Genomic DNA, 25,157 nt, shown 5'->3' on the forward strand with positions numbered 1-25,157 from the left:
ATTTGCAGTGCCTAAAGGCCCTGGCACACCCATTCTCTCTCTCTCTCTCCCTTTTTCTCTGTCAAATAAATAAATAAATAATTTTGATCTCTTAATTAGCAAAATTTCCAAAAAATTATCACGTTGGGCACATGGATCATACTTGTTGTTTTTATTCTATTCTATTTCTATGATTTAGTAGTATTTGTAACTTGAGTCTTTTTAAAAAAAATTATTAAATACTGACACTGATTATATAGTCTTACATTACAAACATATGTTGTAGCATTGCTTTGTACCTCATAAATGTATGGAATTATAATCTGTATATATATATGCATTTTGGTTGTGGTTTGTGTGAATATGTCTTTGTATATGTGTAGGTACAAATGTGTGTTCCGTGCATACATGTTTACATGTGTACATGTGTGGTGGGTGAGTTCCAAGGTCCACACTAGTCATCTTTCTTAATTTCTCTTCATCAAATGTGTTGAGACAAGATTCCTCACAAATTCAGCTAGAATAGTTCCTCAGCAAGCCCAAGAGGTCTCCTATCTTTGTCTATGTGCATTTGGATTGCTATAAGTACACTTTGTTGTACCTGGCTATTACAGGTTTGTGGAGACACAAACCCAGGTCCTCCTGCTTGTATAGCACACACTTTATGGAAGGAGTCATCTTGCCAGCTGTATGTTAATTACAATATTGGATTTTTTTCCTCCATCTTTTCATGGGTAGAAGGAAACAGAAAGAACATAACATTTCTTGACTTTTTCTTAGGTCAAACATAATTTTGTAAACTGTAAAATATTATATATCTATATACACATATGTTTTAGAGACAGCTGAGAGAGAGAGAGAGAGAGAGAATTGGTGTGCCAGGGCCTCAGCCACTGAAATCAAACTCCAGAAGCTTGTAGCACCTATGACCTTGTGCCTGCCTTACCTTTGTGCATTGGGCTTATGTGGTATCTTTGAAATATGAATCCTTAGGTGTCACAGGCAAGTACCTTAATGGCTAAGCCATCTCTCCTGCCCACTTTTTAAAAAAATTTTAGACACACACACAGAGAAATATGCATTATCTTTTAAACTATCTCTACAACATGTACTGTTGTATGGATCAGATGTACCCTATAGATTTATATTATGTGTTTTGTATATTTGGTCCTCAATGGGTGGCAATTTGTGAGTTCATGCTTTGGCTGAAGAGGTGCAGTTAGAAAAATCAAGTTACCTACAAAAGCAAGCCCATCAGGATTACAGCAGATTATTCAACACAAACTTTTAAAGCCAAAAGGGCTTGGAGTGACATATTCCAAATTCTGAAAGATAACAACTGTCAACCAAGGTCACTATATCCTGCAAAGATATCCATTCAAATAGACGGAGAAGTAAGGACATTCCATGACAAAAGCAGGTTAAAGGAGTATTTGAAGACAAAACCAGCTCTACAGAAAATATTTCATAGAATCCTCCATGCTGAAAAAAAGGAAAAGCACACATATAAGGAACCAAGAAAAAACAAGCAATACTCAAATACTAATTAACACAAGAGACCACAGGTAGAACCGGAACCACAAAAAAAAAAAAAAAAAAATTGGCAAACATAAAAACACACCTTTCAAAATATCTCTCAATACCAACGGCCTCAATGCCCCAACGAAAAGACATAGGTTTGCAGACTGGGTAAAAAGCAGGATCCTACAATTTGTTGTCTCCAAGAAATTCACATTTCTACAAAGGATAGATATTATCTTAGGATGAAAGGTTGGAAAACGGTGATTCAAGCAAATGGGCCTAGAAAAGAAGCAGGGGTTGCTATCCTAATATCTGACAAGGTAGACTTTAGTCCAACATTAGTCAAGAAAGATAAGGAAGGTCACTTTATATTGATTGAGGTCACACTCCAACAGGAGGACATTACAATCCTAAACATATATGCACCTAACATGGGGGCTCCCAAATTCATCAAACAAACACTATTAGAACTAAGGTCACATATAACACCAAACACAGTGGTAGTGGGTGACTTTAACACCCCAATCTCATCAATTGACAGGTCATCCCAGGAAAAAATAAACAGAGAGGCATCTGGAGTAAATGAGGTCATAGAAGGAATGGACCTAATAGATATCTACAGGACATTTCATCCAAATGCTGCAGAATATACATTATTTTCAGCAGCACATGGAACATTGTCTAAAATAGTCCATATATTAGGATACAAAGCAAATCTTAAAAAATTCAGAAAAATTGAAATAATTCCATACATTCTATCTGACCACAATGGAATTAAACTACAAATCAGTAGCAAGAAAGGCTAGAGAACATACACAAAATCATGTAAGCTAAACAATACAGTACTAAATGATGAATGGGTCAATGAAGAAATCAAGAAGGAAATAAAAAAAAAATTATAGAGTCAAGCGATAATGAGAACACAACATATCAAAATCTCTGGGACACAATGAAGGCAGTTCTAAGAGCTAAATTTATACCCTTAAGTGACTATATTAAGAAATTAGAAAGGTCGCAAGTAAGCGACTTAATGCGTCGCCTTAAAGCCTTGGAAAAAGAAGAACAAGGCAAACCAAAAATCAGTAGACGGGAAGAAATAATAAAGATTAGGGCAGAATTAATGAAATAGAAACAAAAAGAACAATCCAAAGAATTAATGAAACAAAGAGTTGGTTCTTTGAAAGGATAAACAAGATTGATAAACCCTTAGCAAATCTGACCAAAAGAAGGAGAGAAGAGACACCAATTAATAAAATCAGAGACGAACAAGGTAACATCACAACAGATTCCAGAGAAATTCAAAAAATCATAGGGACATACTATAAAAGCATATACTACACAAAGTATGAAAATCTGAAAGAAATGGATGATTTCCTTGATCTATATGACCTACCTAAATTAAATCAAAATAAGATTAATCACTTAAATAGACCTATAACAAACATGGAGATCCGAACAGTTATCAATAATCTCCCAACTAAAAAAAGCCCAGGCCCAGATGGATTCACTGCTGAATTTTACCAGACTTTTAAGGAAGAACTAACACCATTGCTTCTTAAGATTTTCCAGGAAATAGAAAAAGAAGGAATTCTACCAAACTCCTTCTATGAGGCCAGCATCACCCTGATACCAAAACCAGGCAAAGATAGAACAAAAAAAGAAAATTACAGACCAATCTCCCTCATGAACATAGATGCAAAAATTCTCAACAAAATATTGGCAAACAGAATACAAGAGTATATCAAAAAGATCATTCACCCGGACCAAGTAGGCTTTATCCCAGAGATGCAGGGATGGTTCAACATACACAAATCTATAAATGTAATACATTACATAAATGAGTTGAAGGACAAAAATCACATGATCATCTCATTAGACGCTGAGAAAGCATTTGACAAAATCCAACACCCCTTCATGATAAAAGTTCTACAGAGATTGGGAATAGAAGGAACATATCTCAATATAATAAAGGCTATTTATGACAAGCCTACAGCCAACATATTACTAAATGGGGAAAAACTGGAAGCTTTTCCACTAAAATCAGGAACAAGACAAGGGTGTCCACTGTCCCCACTTTTATTTAATATAGTTTTGGAAGTCTTAGCCATAGCAATAAGGCAAGAGACACACATAAAAGGGATACAGATTGGAAAGGAAGAGATCAAGTTATCATTATTTGCAGATGACCTGATTCTATACATAAAGGACCCTAAAAACTCTACTAGCAAACTGTTAGAGTTGATCAAAACCTACAGCCACGTATCAGGATACAAAATAAATACACAGAAATCAGTAGCCTTCATATATGCTAACAACAAACACACAGAGGATGAAATCAGAGAATCACTCCCATTCACAATTGCATCAAAAAAATAAAGTACCTTGGAATAAACTTAACCAAGGAAGTAAAGAATCTATACAATGAGAACTTTAAAACACTCAAGCGAGAAATTGCAGAAGACACTAGAAAGTGGAGAAACATCCCTTGTTCCTGGATTGGAAGAATCAATATTGTGAAAATGGCAATCTTACCTAAAGCAATCTACACATTTAATGCAATCCCTATAAAAATTCCAAAGGCTTTCATCATGGAAATAGAAAAAACAATCCAAAAATTCATTTGGAATCACAAACAATCTCGAATATCTAAAATAATAGTGAGAAAAAAAAAATAAGGCTGGTGGTATCACCATATGTTATTTTAACCTATACTACAGAGCCATAGTAACAAAAACAGCATGGTACTGGCACAAAAACAGACATGTAGATCAGTGGAACAGAATAGAGGACCCAGATGTAAGCCCATGTGCCTATAGCCACCGGATATTCGATAAAAATGCCAAAAATACTCATTGGAGAAGAGACAGCCTCTTCAGCAAATGGTGTTTTGAAAACTGGATATATATCTGCAGAAGGATGAAAATAGATTCTTCTCTCTTGCCATGCACAAGAATTAAGACCAAAAGGATTAAAGACCTTAACATCAGACCTGAAACTCTGAAACTGCTAGAGGAAAAAGTAGGGGAAACCCTTCAACATATTGGTCTTGGCAAAGACTTTCTGAATACAACCCCAATTGCTCAGGCAATGAAACCACAAATTAATCACTGGGACCTCATGAAATTACAAAGATTTTGCTCTACAAAGGACACAGTGAAAATAGCAAAGGGGCAACCAACTGAATGGGAAAAAATCTTCGCCAGCTATATATCTGATAGAGGATTAATATCTAGGATATACAAAGAACTCAAAAAGTTAAATAATAAGGAATCAAACAAGCCAATCAAAAAATGGGCTATGGAGCTAAATAGAGAGTTCTCAAAGGAAGAAATACGAATGGCATATAAGCATCTAAAAAAATGTCACTAGCCATCAGGGAAATGCAGATTAAAACTACTTTGAGATACCAGCTCACTCCTGTCAGATTGGCCACCATCATGAAAACAAATGATCATAAATGTTGGTGGGGATGGTGAAAAAAAGGAACCCTTCTGCACTGCTGGTCGGAATGCAATCTGGTCCAGCCATTCTGGAAATCATTGTGGACGTTCCTAAAACAGCTAAAGATTGATCTACCATATGACCCAGCTATAGCACTCCTAGGCATATATCCAAAGGACTCATTTCATTTCCTTAGAAGTATGTGCTCAATCATGTTTATTGCTGCTCAATTTATAATACCTGTAAATGGAACCAGCCTAGATGTCCCTCAACTGATAAGTGGATAAAAAAGATGTGGCACATTTATACAATGGAGTTCTGCTCAGCGGTAATGAAAAATGAAGTTATGAAATTTGCAGAAAAATGGATGGACCTGGAAAGGATTATACTAAGTGAGGTAACCTAGGCCCAGAAAGCCAAGCACCACATGTTCTCTCTCATATGTGGATCCTAGCTACAGATGATTGGGCTTCTGTGTGAGAATGAAAATACTTAGTAGCAGAGGCCAGTAAGTTAAAAAGGAGAGATAAAGGGTAGAGAAAGGAAGGGAGGAGGGTACTTAATAAGTTGACATTGTATATATGTAAGTACAATGATTGTGATCGGGAGGAAATATGATGGAGAATGGAATTTCAAAGGGGAAAGTGTGGGTGGGGAGGGAATTACTATGGGATTTTTTCATAATCATGGAAAATGCTAATAAAAATTAAAAAGAAAAAAAACCAACAATTAAAAAAAAGAATTTCAGGACCTGTAAGTAAGAAAAAATGTGGTATCTCTCTGTGTCTCTTTAAATTACAATATCTTTTTCATTATGATCAAGTATTCTTCAGAAAACTATGAAATGAAGCAAAACATACTTTTTTAGGAGACCTTATTAAAAATTGTATTTTGATGATGCAAATAAGCCTAATGTTGCCAATTAAATTTAATCCATATTTTTATATGTCTATCTGATCCTAATTCTTATTACTTCTAATACCTTTTATAGCTTAACTAGCATGGCAAAACAAAATAAATATAATCTATTATATTTCATTAAGCAAACAAGTCACTGAGTGGAAATAATCAGGGCTAACCCCAGGACCTAAAATTAAGACTCAGTATTTTTGCTTTATTTTGAAGTAACATCAGACAGGTGAAGATACAAATCCTCCTCCCACCCCTGCTTTGATGGATGAGGCGCCAAAGCAAACAGGTGTCCTCATCCTAAAGCAGACCTCTAAAGAAGGTCCTGTTTCCCTCTGAGCAGGGCTTTCAGAATCCTGGTACTCTGAAGAATTATATAACCAAACCACTCACATCATCTTTCAGGAACCAGGGAATCCTCAAAGTTTCTTTTGAAAAAAGTTCTCACTCTAGAACCTCAGCTACAAAGTACACATGGCCATGCATTACACGTGGTTCCAGATCCTGCCAACTGTGGGTAGATGCTATTAATTAAGTGCAACAGATCTTATCACTCCAGGGTAGGGGTAATGTGCCCAACACTCATCACAATCCTAGGATGCCAGGAATTCCTTATTCATCAAAACAAAGGAAAATTATCAATATAGGACAAAATATATTGATTAATCAAAGACATAACACAATAGCAACATGATATAGAAATTGGCCTCTGAACTAAGTTAAAATATTTTTTTTCTCAAAAATATATCATTTGAAAGCCAGGCATGGCGGCGCATGCCTTTAATCCCAGCACTGAGGAGGCAGAGGTAGGAGAGTCACAGTGAGTTCGATGCCACCCTGAGACTCCATAGTGAATTCCAGGTCAGCTCGGGCTAGAGTGAGACCCTACCTCAAAAAAAAAAAAAAAAAAAAAATATATATATATATATATATATATATACACACACACATATATATATCATTTATTTATATATATACATATATATATATCATTTATATATATATGTATGTGTATATATATAAAATAGCTGGGATATATATATATATATATATATATATATATATATATATATATATGTATCATTTGAAATTACTATAGTGAATGAAAAATAAACTTATAGTTTTGGAACTAAGTCTGACAGAATTGTCTGATAGGGAAATTTATAGGATATTTAAGAATTTTCAAACTGTCTTTGTCCTTGTACCTTGTAATGATACTTCTGAGAACAGATGCTAAGGAAATAATCAACATCATTGCAGCATGTTTTCATTGTGGAATTATATATAGTAATGATGAGGGTTAGACAGCAAAAAAATGCCATTTGAGAAATGATTGAACAAACACCTATAAAATATCATAAAAACAGCCATTAGAGTTTTGTATATGAAGAACTTGAAATACCAACAATATGCCTTTATTAGAGCCTATTGGCTGCATTACAATGTATTTTCAACTTTATATATATATATATATATATATATATATATATATATATATATATATATATATATATGTAATATACATATATAATGTCAGGGAGAAAAGGAACAATTTATGAATCATCACATTACAATGGCTTTCTTTTCAATTTTATACTTACTTTACACCACTGCCATATTTTATAAGGAATTATGCTCTATCATATAAGTATATGCAGGTATGCATTTACACCTGTCCATACAGAAGAGAAAGTTCAAGCTGTTATGTGCTTTGAAACATTTAGTAATGACAAGCTGAGAGCTAGATGCATGGCCTGATTCTGAGTGCCTGAGATAAGGGGGAAAAGAAACAGAAATCTTCAAAAGAAAATGGAGTAGCAAATTAGGTGAATTAAGATACATACAACAAAAATTTATATACATATCTATGACTTCACATAAAAGCCATAACCTAATATCATAGCACATATTTTAGTATTTAATAGAGAGCTCCATGTTATCATTGCTTCTGGGCATTGGTTTAATCTCTTCAGATGTTTCCAATTTCTTTGAAGTAGAGCTTGGCTATTATACTTGACTCATTTAAAATTGATTCCTGTTTTTACATATCTATGTGTTTGTTTTGGGACAGTCCTTTACTTGTTACTTTTCTGTAATCCTGTAGCATTAAAATTATATCTGGTGGACATGGGAAGCAGTTAATTTTTAGCATTTTTAGGTTTTATATTCTTATTAAGGTAGAATTTGATAATTTTGTTGGTGATAATAGACAACTAATATGCTGATCACAATGTTATATATTTGGGTAACTAGGAAAGGACACATACATGCATGATGAATAAATTGGATGTTGACAAATATAGTAATACCCATTAACAGATTCATATGTTTGCCAGGCTGAGGATAAGGACTTGACAGGTTGCTGTTTATGTGTTTTTTCCCCTTCTTGCACCCCAATTTACTCCACACTTTCAACATTTAGATCCTTTGAAATTTCTACTCATCTATAAAAGAAATGGGAAATATAACTAGTTACTGCCAGTTTTTTATGTTTTTACAAAATAAATGCTTTTTCCCATCACTTGAATAATTTCAACTGAAAACATTTTTGCATATTAAAGAAGTTGAGGGGCTGGAGAGATGGCTTATCAGTTAAGGCACTCACCTACTAAGCCAAAGGACCCAGGTTCAACTCCCCAGGATCCATGTAAGCCAGATGTACAGGGTTGGTGCATGTGTCTGGAGTTCCGTTGCAGCAGCTAGAGGCCCTGACATGCCCATTCCCTCTTTCTCTATCTGCCTCTTTCTCTCTCTATCATATAAATAGATAAAAATAAAACATTTTAAAACAAAGAAGTTGAGGAGAGAAAGAAAATCTGTATCAGGGCAAGTTAAGAGTCCCTGTGCTATTGTCACTGCTAGTCATTAGCTTTCTTTAGAATTCTGAGAATAACAGTCTTCCTCAAAAACTCAATGAAATTATTTTTAGAAATGCTTGTACAATGATGTAACTGTTTTCTTCAGACTTCTGAGATTTCTCAGATGATTGGGTGAGTTTGATTTTGTTCCTTAGACCTGATACTATGTTGTTTGATGAGTAATCCTGGCTTGGTTAGAGAGGGGTTTAGTAGGCCTACAGATTGCTTCTCTAAGAATACAAAATCAGTATTGTGATCACAAATTTAGAAGCTTAGTATAAAAGACTGTATAATTAGGGCTGAAGAGATGGCTCAGTAGATAAAATGTTTGCTGTATAAGTGTGATTGATTACCTGAGTTCAGATCCCAGAACTCACATAAAAGGCAGGCACTGTGGAGGGCATCTGTAATCTGTAAGTGTCTATGGTGAGCAGGGAGGTGAAGACAGGAGAATTACTTGGAAGTTGATAGGCCAGCTAGTACAATCAGAAAAAAAAATGAAGTTTGAGTAGAAGTGGTGAGTTCCTTATTGGTAGATAGCATAATCTTGTATGTAGAAAATCAAAAGAATTACATAGAAAGTCTAAGTACTTAGAACATCATCTGTGAGACTGAGCTAAATAGTAGCTAAAAATAATTTATATATTCTATATCATAATTCTATATTAGATATTTCATAAATTAAATTAAGCAAACTTCACACTAGAACAAAGAAAAGACACTAGAAAATGGGAAATTCTAGTCTTGTATGTGAAAATAAAATTTATATAAAGAAATTAAAAGAGATCCAAGTAAATGAAAAGATACTACCTATTCATGAATTGAAAGACTGAGTGTCTTTAAAGTAGGAGCAATAGACTAGTTTTGCTTTATAATAACAACTAAAGTGTTATTAAATTATTTCATTAGCTGGACATGGTGGCACATGCCTTTAATCTCAGCACTCAGGAGGCAGAGGTAGGAGGACTGCCATGAGTTTGAAGCCACCCTGAGACTACATAGGGAATTCCAGGTCAGCCTGCGCTAGAGCAAAACTCTACATTGAAAAACCATAAAAATACTTTATTAGTTTAAAATATTAACATGTTAATAATCTGACATTGAAACACCAAACTATGGGAAAAAATATTACCAGAAATGATTTATCTGCTTGAACTGCCCAACCTTTATAAAGCTACATATGTAAAAAAAATATATATATACCAAAAAGATTGAAGTTTCCAACAGTACAAAAGGTATTCATATTTCCGTTTTCTCAAATTGTTTTTAGTTTTAAGTCATGCTTACATAATTTGAAACCAAAGTGTGTCCATATACTTTCCTATTTTAAAATGTGGTAATATAATCTCTAATACCAAAAAAATAATAAAAAAATAAAGTGACCTTTGCTTTCAATGCAATATCAAGATGCTCACCCAAAATTTTATCAAAATTCCAATGTTAAATAATTTGACAAACCCTTTTGGAAAATTAAAATGTATATGGTTTTACATGACAGTAGTTTAAAATATAATATAAAATGATATGTGCTGGGGGAATGCGGCCAACAACAGTCTGAAGCAAAAGTCCTGACAGGATGTACACGCCAGTGCAATGGTGGCACATAGCCTTGGTAAGTAACCAACAATTTCTGATTGGCTAAGAGATATTCTCAGTGTAAGGGAACCCATATCTTGAGTTGAGAATCAGATGAGAATCCTATGGAAACAAAGATTATGTTCTTCAGTGTCAAACTCTCACTAATCTTTGGCTAAAAGAGGGGTTACATACATCAATTTCTCCCTAAATTAACAATGCTGATCCTATTTAAACTATGTTGACTCATTGGAAAATATGTTCTTTTTCTAAAGGTACTGAGATCCAAGGCAATAAACTACCCCTCACACTTCAGCCAAGCCACAGCTGAAACCACAGAGGAACTGGGGTGAGGAGCAAGAGTGTTGCTTCCATGGTGACCCTGACAATCAGCACCAGGGTGAAGGAGACAGACCATGAGGATACTCACCACTTAACAAAGCAGAAATCCAGAGGCTCCTAAAAGCTTATCACTGAAGTAGACTTGAAACTCACCCAACATGGTTTAGGGAATTTTACAGAAAAGGGAGGCAGAAAAATTCTAAGAGCCACCGGGTGAAACATTATGCCCAAAGGCATTCTCTCCCAACATTAAAGGTGTGCACTACCACAACTGGCTCAATATTTTGTATTTTTTTTAAAAATGTGGTAGTTTGAATTAGGAGTCCTTGCCTCACCTGCCCCATAAACTCATATGTTCTTAATTTGTGATGGCTAGATGATGGCCGTTTGGTAGGTGGAGCCTTACCTGAAGGAGATGTGTTGTTGGAGGTGGGCTTAGAAATGTTTCAGCCAGCTTCCCCTTGCTAAAGTTAGGCTAACTTCCCTGCTGTCGTTGTATACCTATGTTGGCGAGGAAGTGATGTCCAGCCTCTGCTCTGCCATCTTTCCTAAGACTAAATCCAAAATAAACAAATTTCCTCCCATCAGTTGCTTTACTTTGGGTATTTTGTGCCAGCAACTAAAACTAAAACTGAAAACTACAACAGAGGGGTTGAGGCAGCATGACCTCAAACTCACAGAAATCCTCTTATCTTGGTCTCTGGAGTAAAAAGCTGGGAACTTCTGTCCTGCTGACTAGCTATCATAGTGCTAGAAGGTGATATCCAGGTTGCTGGGAAAGATGAGTCATCAACAACCTTACCCAGTAGTGGACTTTACAAACTATACAACTAATCAACTAAGAAGAATGTCCTTCTTGGCACAATAGTGCCTTGGCTGTAATAGGAGCAACTAATTCCTTTCTGGTTGGATTTGAGTACGGATTCATAGGAAGGAATTCAAGCCTCCTATGGAAAACCTAATCAAAAGCGTAAGAGGGAAACTACTACTGTTGTTTGTTTAAATGGGTTGTGTGCCCATAAAATTGCCCTTTAAATATGTGTGCTTTTGTCTATAGACTAGTACTATTCTTACCTTTGGTTTAAGGAACTTCTCTGTGAAGATGGTGGGGACTACTTATGAGATTAAAAATTCATCAAAGTGCTAAAAATAATTTACTCTGGATTGCTCATTGCTAATTTAGATATCTTTATCATTCCTCTTTCCCCTACCAAGGCTAATGGAAAACTAAAGAAAAGGAAGAAAAAGGAATGTAAGAGCCAGAGGATGGGGAGGAAAGCAAAATGGTGTCATCTAGCAAGCATGGGTATTGAACTCATGAGCTCACAGTGACTATTGCATTCTGCATGTGATCCACCCAAGACTGGGTCTTTTCACATTCTATAGTAGTTGATGGAGGAGGGCAAGTGTTCCCCATTCCTCTTTTGGGAGTTATTGGCAGTTAATGGTGGCTGGGGAGTGTGGGAGAAATTTTTCTGTAGTGGTATGGAGCTATGGTATTCCAGTAAATAAATCACCACCTATGACCATGCATTTAATCCTAAATAAAATCAATGTGTCACATCCACATACAGGAACAAAAAAGACAACAATGTATAAGAGGGACCAGTTGGGAACTGAAATAATTTTCAGCAAGTGATAGCTTACATAATAAGAGCCCCTAGAATTTATTTCATCAGTATTGAAAATACAATAAACAAAAATATACTGTGAAAATTTGAATTATCTTTCTTTGGCAGAGGAAATCTTGCTCTATCTTAAAAGGAAAATAGGGCTAGAGACCTGGCTTAGCAGTTAAGTGCTTGCCTGTGAAGTCTAAGGACGCTGGTTAGAAGCTCTATTCCCCAGGACCCACTTAAGCCAGATGCACAAGGGGACGGACACATCTGGAGTTCATTTGCAGTGGCTGGAGGTCCTGGCACACCCATCCTCTCTCTCTCTCTCTCTCTCTCTCTCTCTCTCTCTCTTTCTACTTGCCTCTTTCTGTCTGTTGCTCTCAAATAAATAAATAAATAAATATTTTTAAAAAAGGAAAATAGCATTAGATTCCTAATTGACTCATTCTCTTTGAAAATAGTAAACATGCTCAAAGCAAAGTCTGTACCACACTTACATACCCATGACTTAAAATATGAACTATCAACAACAGTTGATGAAATTTCACACTGTGTTCTTTGCTAAAACAGTATCTACAAACCATCTAGTAAACCAAGAAATAAAACAAACCTAGCACATACACTATGTTAGATGTGCTGCCTGTACAGCACCATCCACAAAGGAATGTCTTCACATATTTATGAATATTTTTGTTCACATACAATGTCCATAAAACACCAAGGATGTACAGTACTGACAGAGAACACATAAAGTCCCCAGTCTTTGCGATTTCATCAATTTTGAGAAAAAAAGGGTATTTCATCTTATTGATTGAAATACAGGAACATTAATTTGCCATACAAAAATTCCACAGTGTTTTCAAAAGTTTCAAGCTCATGAAAGGCAAAGGGAAAGGATCTGTCGGCTTTGAGTAGCTGTAGTAACTAGGGCGATCAAATGTGATGTGAGATTCAGGCTTGGATCCTAAAGCAGGAAATAAAATAAACTGAAAACTGGATAAACCTTAGAACTGCAATATCATATAATTATATCACATGCATGTCAAGTTCTTTGAAATGATCTTTACAGTGTAGACAAATGTCAACATTTGGGTATGTGGACGAGTGGTCAAATCAGCTATCTGCAACATTTTCTAAAAGTCCTAAAATCTTTCAAAATAAATGTTCAAAAACATCTAGATTTACAAAAAGACACGAATAAGCCCCATCCTCCACATAACTGACAGTGTTCCCTTTGAATAAGTAGAGCAGAATTTATTCCTTAGAAGAACTCATGATCTATATTTTCTGTAAGAATATCTTAACATTCCTAAGCTGGTGACATTGTCACTTAAGGGGCACTGAGCACTGTAATCCTGTGATTGACTCTATTTCTTACAAGATCAGTAGTGATGGAGCACAGCAGTATTGTTCACACTTCATTGAAAACACTGATCTTAAAGTGTACCATGTAATGCCTCCTCTTCTTTTTAAAGATTTTATGTATTTATTTATTTATTTATGAGAGAGAGAGATAGACAGACACAGGAAGTGATAGAATGGGTGTACCAGGGTCTCCAGACACTGCAAACAAATTCCAGACACAGGCACCACCACATGTATCTGGCTTATGTGGGTACTGAGGAATTGAACCTTGGTCTTTTGGCTTTGTAGGCAGTGCCTGAACCACTAAGCCATCTCCCCAGCCCATAATGCCTCCTCTTATGAAGGATCATGGCAGGTATGAGTTTTTTGTTCAAATAGATAGCTTAATTATTTTTGGATGTGTTCTAAAACACAATTTTTATATACTAAAAATATTTTTTCTGGCCAGGCATGGTGGTACACATCTTTAATCTCAGCACTCTGGAGGCAGAGGTAGGAGGATCGCTGTGATTTTGAGGCCATCCTGAGAATACACAATGAATTCCAGGTCAGCCTGAGCGAGAGTGAGACCCTGCCTGTAAAAATCAATATATATATATATTTTTTCCTGAAATTAACAAATAATTCAAACTTAAATCAAAACACATATGTCAATCTGACATTAACATGAAAAATACCAGATTGGTTAGCTATACCTGAAACCGTGTGATCCTTGGAGTCTCTGGGTATTTTTATCCTTGCATGAGGAAAGATGTAGTGTATCGTCTTCCCATTCATCTGTATAATCTAATACATTATGGGATAAGGTGAAAACCATTGTTAGTTACACTTGAAATACAACTTGAAAAATGACCATTGCTCATTTACAAGCACAGTGATGAAATCAATGAAACTATAACAAGATTCTAGAATGATGTCAACTTAAGAATTTATACTCACACCACAGAATGATTATTTCCTGAGTTCCTGATGGTCTTTATATTTATTTAACCAACTATTCTTGCAAAGTGGTTTGTTATCTGGGTGGGGGGGGTAGCTAATGAGCGCATGTAACAGGTTTTTAAAGATGTTTCCCATTACACTAGTAGTTACTCATTGAGGATGTGAATAATGTCTGTGGAAAAAATGCCAACTTCTGATTTGCTTGAACAGCCTAGAAATGGAAAGACATTTTTAATTTACCATAGCTAAGTGGTGCTACTGGGGAAAACCCAGAGAAGACCCTCCACTCCACATCTTTTTCATTGTAATTAGGTCTATAGTGTTTAATTTGTCTGAGTTCTGGTGTGAAATTGTCCTTCTGAGCACATCTTAGATTCATGTACAGACTAATTCAGCTTACATTAATAAAACCTTTTCTCATTCACATACTTTCTGATCCTTCTTTGAACTCAAAGGTTGTGGTATTGATGAAGATGTTTCTCACCTGCCACAGGAAATCCTTAGAGTAGGAGTATCACTAATGCTAACGTTGGGAGCCTGTGAAGTCAATATTCATCATGGAGATATAAATGTAACAGCACTGTAGGCCTGTCTCTACTTCCACTTGAGGAACTAACATTTACAAAACAAAAATGCACTAGTGGATGCAAACCTTTGCATTATTATTTTATGGAGTTTTGACTTCAACAGAGATTTGGGAATGATGGTAAGTAGTAAGTATGTACTCATATCCATACTAACAGGATGTAATTAAGAAGAAATTTTGTAACTGTTGCCATAGGAAAATATTCAATTTAAATTGCAAGTAAAGAGAGTTTAATAAATCTGGATGTTTCATATAATCCATTTTAGAAAACCCTTGTTTTGTTTAGGCAGCTGTGTGCACCTGACTGTGAAGGCCAGAGGACAACCTCAGAACTCCATTCACCTCTTTTTTATTTATTCTTTTTGGAGTGAGACAGAAAGAGAAAAGGTACAAGAGAAAGAGAGAGAGAGAGAAGGGGCACTCCAGGGCCTTTCAGCCATAGTGACCAAATGCCAGAGGCATGAATCCCCTTGTGGCATATGTGCAACATTGCATGCTTGCATCACTGCCTCTGGCTATGTGGGACCTGGAGATTCCAGCATGAGTTCTTAGGCTTTTCAGGCAATCACCTTAACCTCTAGGCCATCTCTCCAGCCTTCCATCTTTCTTTGATACATGGTCTCTCATTGGCCTGGAGCTCACCAATTAGGCTGGACTGGCTAGCCAGTGAACTCAGATATCTTCCTTTCTCTATCTCACCAGTTCTGGGTCTATAAACATGTGCTGCCATGCACAGCATGCTTTTCATGGGTACTGGCTATCAAACATAGGTTGTTATGCTTTTCTGGAAACTACTGATAACCTATATCTCCACATAATACCTTTAAGAATTATGTGAAGCTATTATTCTAAAATGGAATATAGAGACAAAATGTTTTGTGAAGATTTTTTTAAATTTTTTATTTATTTATTTGAGAGTGACAGGCACAGAGAGAAAGACAGATAGAGGGAGAGAGAGAGAATGGGCGCGCCAGGGCTTCCAGCCTCTGCAAATGAACTCCAGACGCGTGCGCCCCCTTGTGCATCTGGCTAACGTGGGACCTGGGGAACCGAGCCTCGAACCGGGGTCCTTAGGCTTCACAGGCAAGCGCTTAACGCTAAGCCATCTCTCCAGCCCCCTCCTGTAGTTTTTGAGGCAGACTACAACCAGGATTATGAGAGTACTTAATAAAAAACATGAAACTGGATTTGCTAATTAAGATCAACTCGGTCTAAGTCCAGAGAAAGTACAGGTTCATGTTTCCATCAAATAACAAAATGGATCCTTGCTTTTATCTATCACAAGCAAATTTTGAGAGAGCCCTTCAAAGATGGCATTACATGGTAGCTATTGCTTTCCCCAAAGATACTAGAAGCATGCCCAGGGTGTAGAATGGATGTTTCATAGTGCTCAAGGAGACAGTCCCTGTTGTCAATGATTCTCCATTAAAAGCGGTATGATCTATGTGCAGCCCAGAAAATGGATTGTTCTTTTTCCTTTCCCATAAATATTTCAAAATGAATTATTTTCATAAATTGAGGCTTCATTTTTGATAATAATGAAATTTATGTTAACAGCATTTTTATTCATTCATTTGTTCATGCATAACTCATGCAGATGCAGGTGCAGGTGAGAATGCCCTGTTTCCCAGCACTGCACTGGGCACAGACAGTCTACATGCCACAGTGGATGGGACAGAGAGCTGCTGCATGTATTTTTAAGTGAGACTTAAGCATGAGGAACTAAAATAGTAAAGATAATGGACTTTCCTCATATTTGTGACAAGATGGTGGTGGTATTATGAAGAAGTCTTGTTGCAAGAAAGGACATGCGAATGGGTATGATTAGTCAAGAGAATCTCTTGTGTCTTGTGCCTAGGAAGATGATGCAGTATTCAGATACCAGCATAAAACAAACTATGTTTTCCTTGGAGTAAATTAATGTGCCTCAATGTGGTAGTTGCACAGGGACTAGGAAGAATGTGGGCTTTCTGCAGAGAGTGGAGGCATTTTGTAACAGTTAATATATGCCATCTTGTATAGTTACAATCTACTGGGCGTAGCCCTACTTGTGGGTTAAATGGTTGAGTGTAGATCTGTTCACTACACAAAAAATCATAGACTAGTAATGAATAATTCTAAGATTAAAGATAAATATATACTTGAGGGCTGGAGAGATGGCTTAGCTATTACGGTGCTTGCTTGCAAAGCCAAAGGACCTTGGTTTGATTCTTCAGGACCCACATAAGCCAGATGCACAAAGTGGTGTGTATGTCTGGAGTTCGATTGCAGTGGCTAGAGACTCTGGCATGCCTATAATCTCTTTCTCTCCATCTTTCTCTCTCTCAAATAAATAAATATAAATAAAATATTTTTAAAATAAATATATACTTCAAATTAAATAAATGTGTATTTGTTGATTTGGTTATTTTATACTTAATTTCATTGTGATTCTGATAAAATTCTTTCAGAAAGAATCCACTATCCCTGAAAAGTTTTCTGTACAATATTTTTATATGAGATAAAATTAATATTTGTGTTTTTATCTCTTCTGCTGCTATATCACTTTATGAGCATAACTTCTTGTTTTAAGTATGTGTTTTCAAATAAAAGCATCTGACTTTATTGGTACCAATAGGTCAATATAAATTTTATTATTAGAGATGCAAGGAAGAAACTAGAATATAAATGGTGTTTGATTTTATTCTGTGGGCCAAAATACAGTTAACATGAGCTAAGGTGGAGTAATAGCAATGCAAAAATAGAATTAAATTCTGGAATTTTACATAGTTAGGGCATATGTTGTCTCCTATGTGGTATCTACTTAAGAAAAAATATCTACAAAAGCAAAGAAATTATTGCATGGTAATCAGCATACTTGTTACTTGCTTGGTAGAGAAGTTATGATCCATAAAGGATGCAGAGCTCTGGACATATTGTTTTATAGTCTGATGGATATCAAACACAAGATGTAGTTTTTAAAATGTAAGATTGTTATCAGAAAGAAAATGCACATTAGTTTATTACATTCATGTAGTAGGGATCATTATGTTTTCTACTTCATGAAACAGCAAAGAAAGTTATGAAATGATTCCCAACAAACTTTTCTGTTTAATTTTCATACTACCTAATTCTGTGTGTGCATATTTAAAATATTAACTACTATAACCACCATAGACCAAAACCCCTCCTCATATATGTTAGTATCATAAAAGCAGGAACAAAAATTTCATTTAGAATATCAATATTTCCTCCATCTAAATGGATAAGAACATTTCAGAAATTTATTTAGACAAAAACTACCTAAATGCATTCTAAAATAACAAATATCAGGTTGGTATGTTCTTTGTAGAACTCTGTAGTATGAAGTATTGGGTGACAAATGTTATGTGTTCAGACCTACAGTTTATTTGGTAGATTTTATTTTTATTTGGCTAATATATTTGTGTTTCTGTTGACACAGGTAGGAAATACAAAATTTTAGAAGTACGAATGAGATGGATAAATTGTGATAAGTATAACATTACAGAAAGACTCTTACAGCACATTTATTTTATGAAATAAGAAATTATTTATTTTGCTTATTTCAGGAATTATTTAAAGAAGCTTATTTTTAGAAATTGAAGATTAAATTGAAATAAATTTATGACTTTAGAATATGTTCAAATGTATTTATTACTTGTCTATGTTTCTAGCTAGATCTTTATGAGAATTGAAAAATACCTCTAAATAAAACATTAAGAATAGCAAGTTAATCTAGGAAAATTGTGATTCAAACACCATCTGATAAATTAAAAATAATAAAAGTAAACATATAGTCATGTATGATAAAACTACTGATTAAATTACAGTGAATTAAATTTCACAAAGTTCATGTGGATTACCTTATCTATTGAAAATATGATAGCCACTTGTATGAAAAAAATCAATAAAAAGGATGGTTTAGAAGTCAATAAAAGGGAACTATGTAAACTACCTCTTCCATGGGTATTTCTATTTGAATGACCATAATGAGTGCTTTGCTTTCAAGTATTTGACATGTTAGGACAGTTTATTTAAGGCTACTTATCTGTGGGACCACCTTCAAATTTTCAACTGCTAATTTCCTAGATATCATTTAACTTTAACACAAACATCATTTCACTTGTTCTAAATGTGTAAGATCATAAACTTTGATATCATATCTATCTACAGTAAAATTTACATATAAGCATAAGTTTCTTTGTTCATAAAATATATTAATAATAGCTACACCATTTGTCATGTCCATAAAGACTAAAGAGTGACTGCAAAATAACTGATGTTTCTATATAGAGATACTCTAAATATCAGTTTCTTCTTTATCCTTCCTGTGAAGCTTTTTCTCATTGCTAGCTTGGCTTGGTCATCCTAATTATTTGGTATTTCTTAGCCTTTGAACATAAAGTTATTGGAAAGTATTGAAAAATCATACAAATCTATTCTATGTTGTCCAATATTCTTTTTGGGGGGAGGGCCTCAAGGTAGGGTCTCACTCTAGCCAAGGCTGGCCTGGAATTCACTATGTAGTCTCAGGGTGCCCTCGAACTCCTGGAGACACACCTACCACTGCCTTCCAAGTGCTGGGATTAAAGGCATGTGCCACCACGCCCGGCTATGTTGTCTGATATTCTTGTAAGCTCTTTAGGAGCTCATATGTTCTCCTTATATTTCAGTAATAGAAGTGGTACACAAATTGAATATTAGATATTGTAAGAATGAATAATTTAAATGGGCTGGATTGACCCAAGGTTAATCAGAGCTTATGAAAGTGAGGTACTTTCTTTTAACTAAGTCACACACACACAAAAGAATCTGTAAACATGCCTGAAAAATATTTAAGAAAATAGACCATCATTCTACATTAGAAATTACTTCTGTTGTTGCTAATAAATAAAAGAAGTAGTAAATGCAGCACTTACTTGTTCTTGGTGATGACTGAGTGGTCTAGGGTGAACCAATCTTTCTGGTAGTTTTCGGTCCAGACCATGTCCATTGTCTAAACGAGACTCCCTTGGTTTATCAAACCAATCCGTTTCCTCACGACGCAAATGGTAGGCTTTGGAGACCAAGGAAACATCATACATTGCAACTGCAACTAATACAGATGATAGAGGGAAGCAGGTGTTCTACAGTATTAACATGCACTAGACTTGATGTTAATATACATGCATTTTAAACATAATACACAAAGGGACAAGAAATATAATTTTCCTCATTATTGTAAAATATACAGTAAATACTCAGAAAAATGGTGCAACATCTCAGAGCACAATAAAAGAGTACACAATCACACACAACAACATCTGAACATCCTGATATGAAATAAAAGTTAGATGAGGGGATAAATAAATGAATGAAAATGTTATACTGTTTAACATAATTCCATTAGTTTTCATATACTACTCTCTTCCTACAATCTATAACATACCACTAAGATTAAAAAGAAAACAACTATATGGGCTGGAGAGATGGCTTAGCAGTTAAGCACTTGCCTGTAAAGCCTAAGGACCCCGGTTTGAGGCTCAATTCCACAGGACCCACGTTAGCCAGATGCACAAGAGGGTGCATGCATCTGGAGTTTGTTTGCAGGGGCTCGAGGCCCTGGCATGCCCATTCTCTATCTTTCTACCTCCTTCTCTTTCTGTCTGTCTCTCTCAAATAAATAAATGACAACAACAAAAACAAACAAAAAAAAAACTATATATCTTGATTATGGAATTTTTTGTCAATTTTCCACTATTATATAAATCCAGTAGCAATATGTCCTCGTTAGCTATAACACTGAGTCAACATTTTTCAAAATGTGATATTTCTGTGACATTTGCAAATAAATAAAGATATTTATTTTTAAGAGTACCCTATGTGTCACTGCTGGGAACATACATGCCATGGGCATTTGATAGGTTAATATTAAAACAGATCTGGGTATTCTAGAGGAAAAACATGTATGTATGTATGTATGTATGTATGTATGTATGTATGTATTTAAGAGGATTTATTGGCTCGGCTTACATTATAGGGGCTGAGTTTCCAACAATGGCCATCTGCACACTGGAGGGGCAGAGAACACAGCTTAATCCAAGGTAAGAGGGAAATGATGTAGTCTCAGTCTCATGCCTAAAACTAATCTAGTAGGAAAAGTTTTTTGCATGATAGGAGAGGAGGCTGGACAGTCAAGCCTATAGAAGTGGAATAAGTATAGGAAGATGTTTCTTTCAAGAAGTTTTGCAGTGAAGCAAAGATCAAGGATGAAGATGAGCAGGTATGTTGAGTTGTACAACCAACATATGTATGTCTCTGTGCTCATTGTGGTGTGTCTGTGTGTATGCACATGAGAGAAAGAGAGAGATCCATCAAGAAAAGAGAAGTTGCAAATTTAATTTTCAAACAGAATACTGATGAGTGGAAGTACAGATCCGAAAATGAAAAAGGACGAGAATTCAAATTTTGGAGAAGTGAGGAACAGCTTTTCTCTCCCAAGAAAAAGTTAAGAACTAACTAACTAACTAACTAATTAACAATCAGGTCTGCAGGAGAGAGGGCTGGAAGTTTCCATCATCCATTCTTGCCAGCTTTTTTTTCCTGCCCTCCTGGTAGCAAGAGCAAGGTTTTCTGCTGAGGCAGGGAGATGTAAGGTTGGAGGCTTATGGAAACTGGCCAATTTTGGAAGGGGTGCTATGTGTACTAGAAGAATATAGTGGTTTCAATGTGAAATGTCCTGCACAACCTCAGAGTTTGTGACTGAACCTCATCATCAGTCCCAACTGGTGGAGGCTGGCAAGAGGAAGCATGTCACAAAGGCTTAGCAGCCCAGCCCTACAGGAATGTTCACTAGCATGCTCATTCTTCCTGTTCCCTCCCTGTTACTGATGAATGAAGGTGTGAGCTGGCTGGTTGCTCTGCCACAATGGAACTTCCTCTCAAAATTGTAATCCTGAAAAAAAAAAAAATTCTTCCAATAAGCTGGTCAGATGTTTTGTCCCTAGAAGGTAACTGGAAAAAAAAAAAAAAAAGATTGGTTTTCTCTTAATAAATCATCTTCTGATGTACCGTAACTAATAGCTTTAAATGTGAAGAGTTGAAGAAAGACTCCAGTGTCTCACAGACAAGCTCTTTAGCATTCCAGCATGGGTACCTAGATGTCTGCTTTTAGTTTCTGCTGTTACAAAGCTATTGATAACCCAGGCTCTTTTAAGAATGACACAAAATCACAAATATCCACTGAGCATCCCAACAAAGGATCTGAAACAGGAAACAAATGAGGGAGTGTAACAGACCATGGGGGAGAATTGGGAGCCTAACAACCATTTAATCACATTTACCCAACTTTTCCCCATGCACCCACTGGTGGTTGAGTAGGGAGGCAAAGAAAACTGGATGTGATGACGCTTAGTGTCTTTGAGTATTGAGGAAGCAGTCTGTACAGAGGGTTTTGTGTTCCTTCATCAACATAAGCATGGGAGTAATGAAAGTGACTCTTCTTTCTGATGTATGACAACGTATTTTTACTATTTGCTTATTCCCTGTGACCCCTTGAGAATGCCTCCATCCTGTTGCCCTACCAACTTTTCTCAACTAGAAGTTTTGATTGTGTCTGATTGCTACAATTCCTATAGTGGCTAACCAAAATAGAAAATCTATCCACTCAGGATAGTAAATGTAGACAGTGTTAACAACTCTGAAAATGAAAATGAGATTGTGACATTTGAGCTCTATAAGTTACAAGTGATGTGAACCTCAACATTTGTGGCTAATATTTTGCATAAGTTGTGAGGTTTTATATATATATAAAATCTGGGGCTGTATATATATATATAAGATCTGGGGCTTAGTGGGTAAGGCACTTTCCTGTGAAGTCAAAGGACCCAGGTTTGATTACCCAGTACCCACATAAGCCAGATGTACACAATGGGGCATGTGTCTGGAGTTCATTTGTAGTGACTGGAGGTCCTGGTGTGCCCATTCTTCCTCTATCTGCTCTCCTTTCTCTCAAGTAAATAAAATAAAATAAAATATTTTTCTTAAAAAATCTAGTGATGAGAATTTTTCATACAAATAAGACTACTATTTTTCTTTCCTTTTCTTGAAGAAAGTTCTTTCTTTAGCCCAGGCTGACCTGGAATTTACTATGTTGTATAAGGCTGGCTTCAAACTTATGGTGGTCCTCCTTCAGAATGCTGGGATTAAAGGTGTGTGCCACCATACCTAGAAAACTATTATTTTTTTTAAGAAGTTACTTACTTAGAAATTTCACAATGTTTTATAAACTCTTAATGGTACTATGTAGGGGTTAAATATCCCTTTATAATTGAAATATAAAACTGAAATTACTATTAATGGTTACCTTTTAAACTTTTGTTATCTTTCAAATGGGGACCCTTTGGAAATACATTGGTGCTTCATTATTGGCAGCTGGACTAATCCTTCTCCATGGCTCATCCTGAGAAATGGTACTCTCAATCTGTTTCCTGTTACCATAGATTCTATAAAGCCACAGATTCAGTGCTCCTAAGTCATTACAGTATTACCTTTTGTCTATCTCTGACTACTTTCTCATCCAAAATTTCCTCCCCAAATTCTTCCCTTAGGGTATTCTCATTATTTCTTTGTTGGGCAATCTAGTGTATGCACCTGTGACATTATATAGTACTGATTCCTAACCAGTGAGTCTGTCCTCAGTAAATACAGAATAAGAAATGAGATGCTATGATTCCATCAATCTTTGTTGAGGAAATCTAGTAGTTTATATCTGGCTTCATATGTACATAGCTGATCTTCCTATTAGACTACAAGCTGCTTGAAGAGAACGCTCATGTGTTGTTTTCTCCTCCCTCAGCAATAACAACAATGTCTTACACATGGCATAATGTTAAAGAATCATTTACAAAATTGAGTAATTAGTCTTTAAATAGAGAAAGATGATAAGTATCATAATAAGGATAGCAACAGTTTTTAAATAAAATAATTTGTCTCTAAAATAAATAATTTATACTTTTTGAAATAATATGTTCAATAATTATTATGTTATACTGCAGTGTTCATTTGATGGCAAATGAATAAATTTTTAAAAATTTGGCATAAAAGATGTTTGTTAGTAGAACTAAAACAAATTCATTGTTTAGTCATTAAGCTGAGGACTTTCACTAGATTATTCTCAAACTCACTAGGGACAGTATATTTTTTGCATGTCATATAAGTCATCATTGCATATTTCTCAAAAAGGAAAAGAACAATTAATTTTCAATAAGTGATTGTCCTAAATAATGTCTGATTTGATTTGAATATTTAAGTTTTCTATTTGTATTTAAAACACTCTTAAATCATGTGTGTTTTTCTTGGCTATGAAATACAAATAAGATAAACAGAACCTGATTAAAATTATATTCAATTCTAATTACCTACTTAGATTTCCTATTTCTAACAATAGCCCAACATATAATGGAATGAACAATATACCCACAATCCTCTTTTATGAATATAAAATCAGGGAAGAATGAGTCTACTTTTGTGTTGCATTCCATCTTTCTCATTACGTGCCAGATTTACATAGGGCTAGCTGCAACAATGATTGTTGATCTATTATGGTGGAGCCACAGTTTTTAAGAAGCATATTTTTTGGTGTATTTGTGTGGTATGTAGTATGTGTATGTGATGTATGAATGATGTTTGTAAAAATGTGTGTGCCATGTGCAGAATCCTGAGGAAGATGTCCGTTGTCCACTATTATCACTTTTCCACCTTATTCTCTTGAGTCGCAGTCTCTCACTGATCCTGGAGCTCTCTAGTTTTCAGTTAGAATGGGTGATCAGCAAGTCCTATGATATTCCTATCTCTGACCCCCTGAAAACTGGGGTTACAGTTAGTTATGTACAGCCAGGCTTGGCTTTCTAAATGAGTGCTGGGAAACATACTGGGGTCTTCATGTTTGCATAGCAAATGGTCTTATTCACTGAGCAATCTCCCACCTACCCCAAGTATATACTTAATGAAAAAATAGCATCCCCACCAAATGACTCTCTAAAT

At 35.5% G+C, this 25,157-nt stretch overlaps 1 protein-coding gene across 1 annotated transcript in view; it reads right to left on the minus strand.

Annotated features, from left to right (window-relative positions):
• Positions 1-25,157, minus strand: part of Pclo (piccolo presynaptic cytomatrix protein) — a 425,322-nt gene that overhangs the window by 115,136 nt on the left and 285,029 nt on the right. The window contains exons 8-9 of the mRNA XM_045160196.1: positions 20,054-20,190; positions 14,302-14,392 (exon numbers count right to left, since the gene is read on the minus strand). Coding sequence (XP_045016131.1) covers positions 14,302-14,392; positions 20,054-20,190 — 228 coding nt within the window. The remainder of the gene's footprint in view (positions 1-14,301; positions 14,393-20,053; positions 20,191-25,157) is intronic.

Source organism: Jaculus jaculus, chromosome 10 (assembly GCF_020740685.1).
Source record: "Jaculus jaculus isolate mJacJac1 chromosome 10, mJacJac1.mat.Y.cur, whole genome shotgun sequence".
Lineage (NCBI taxonomy): Eukaryota > Metazoa > Chordata > Mammalia > Rodentia > Dipodidae > Jaculus > Jaculus jaculus.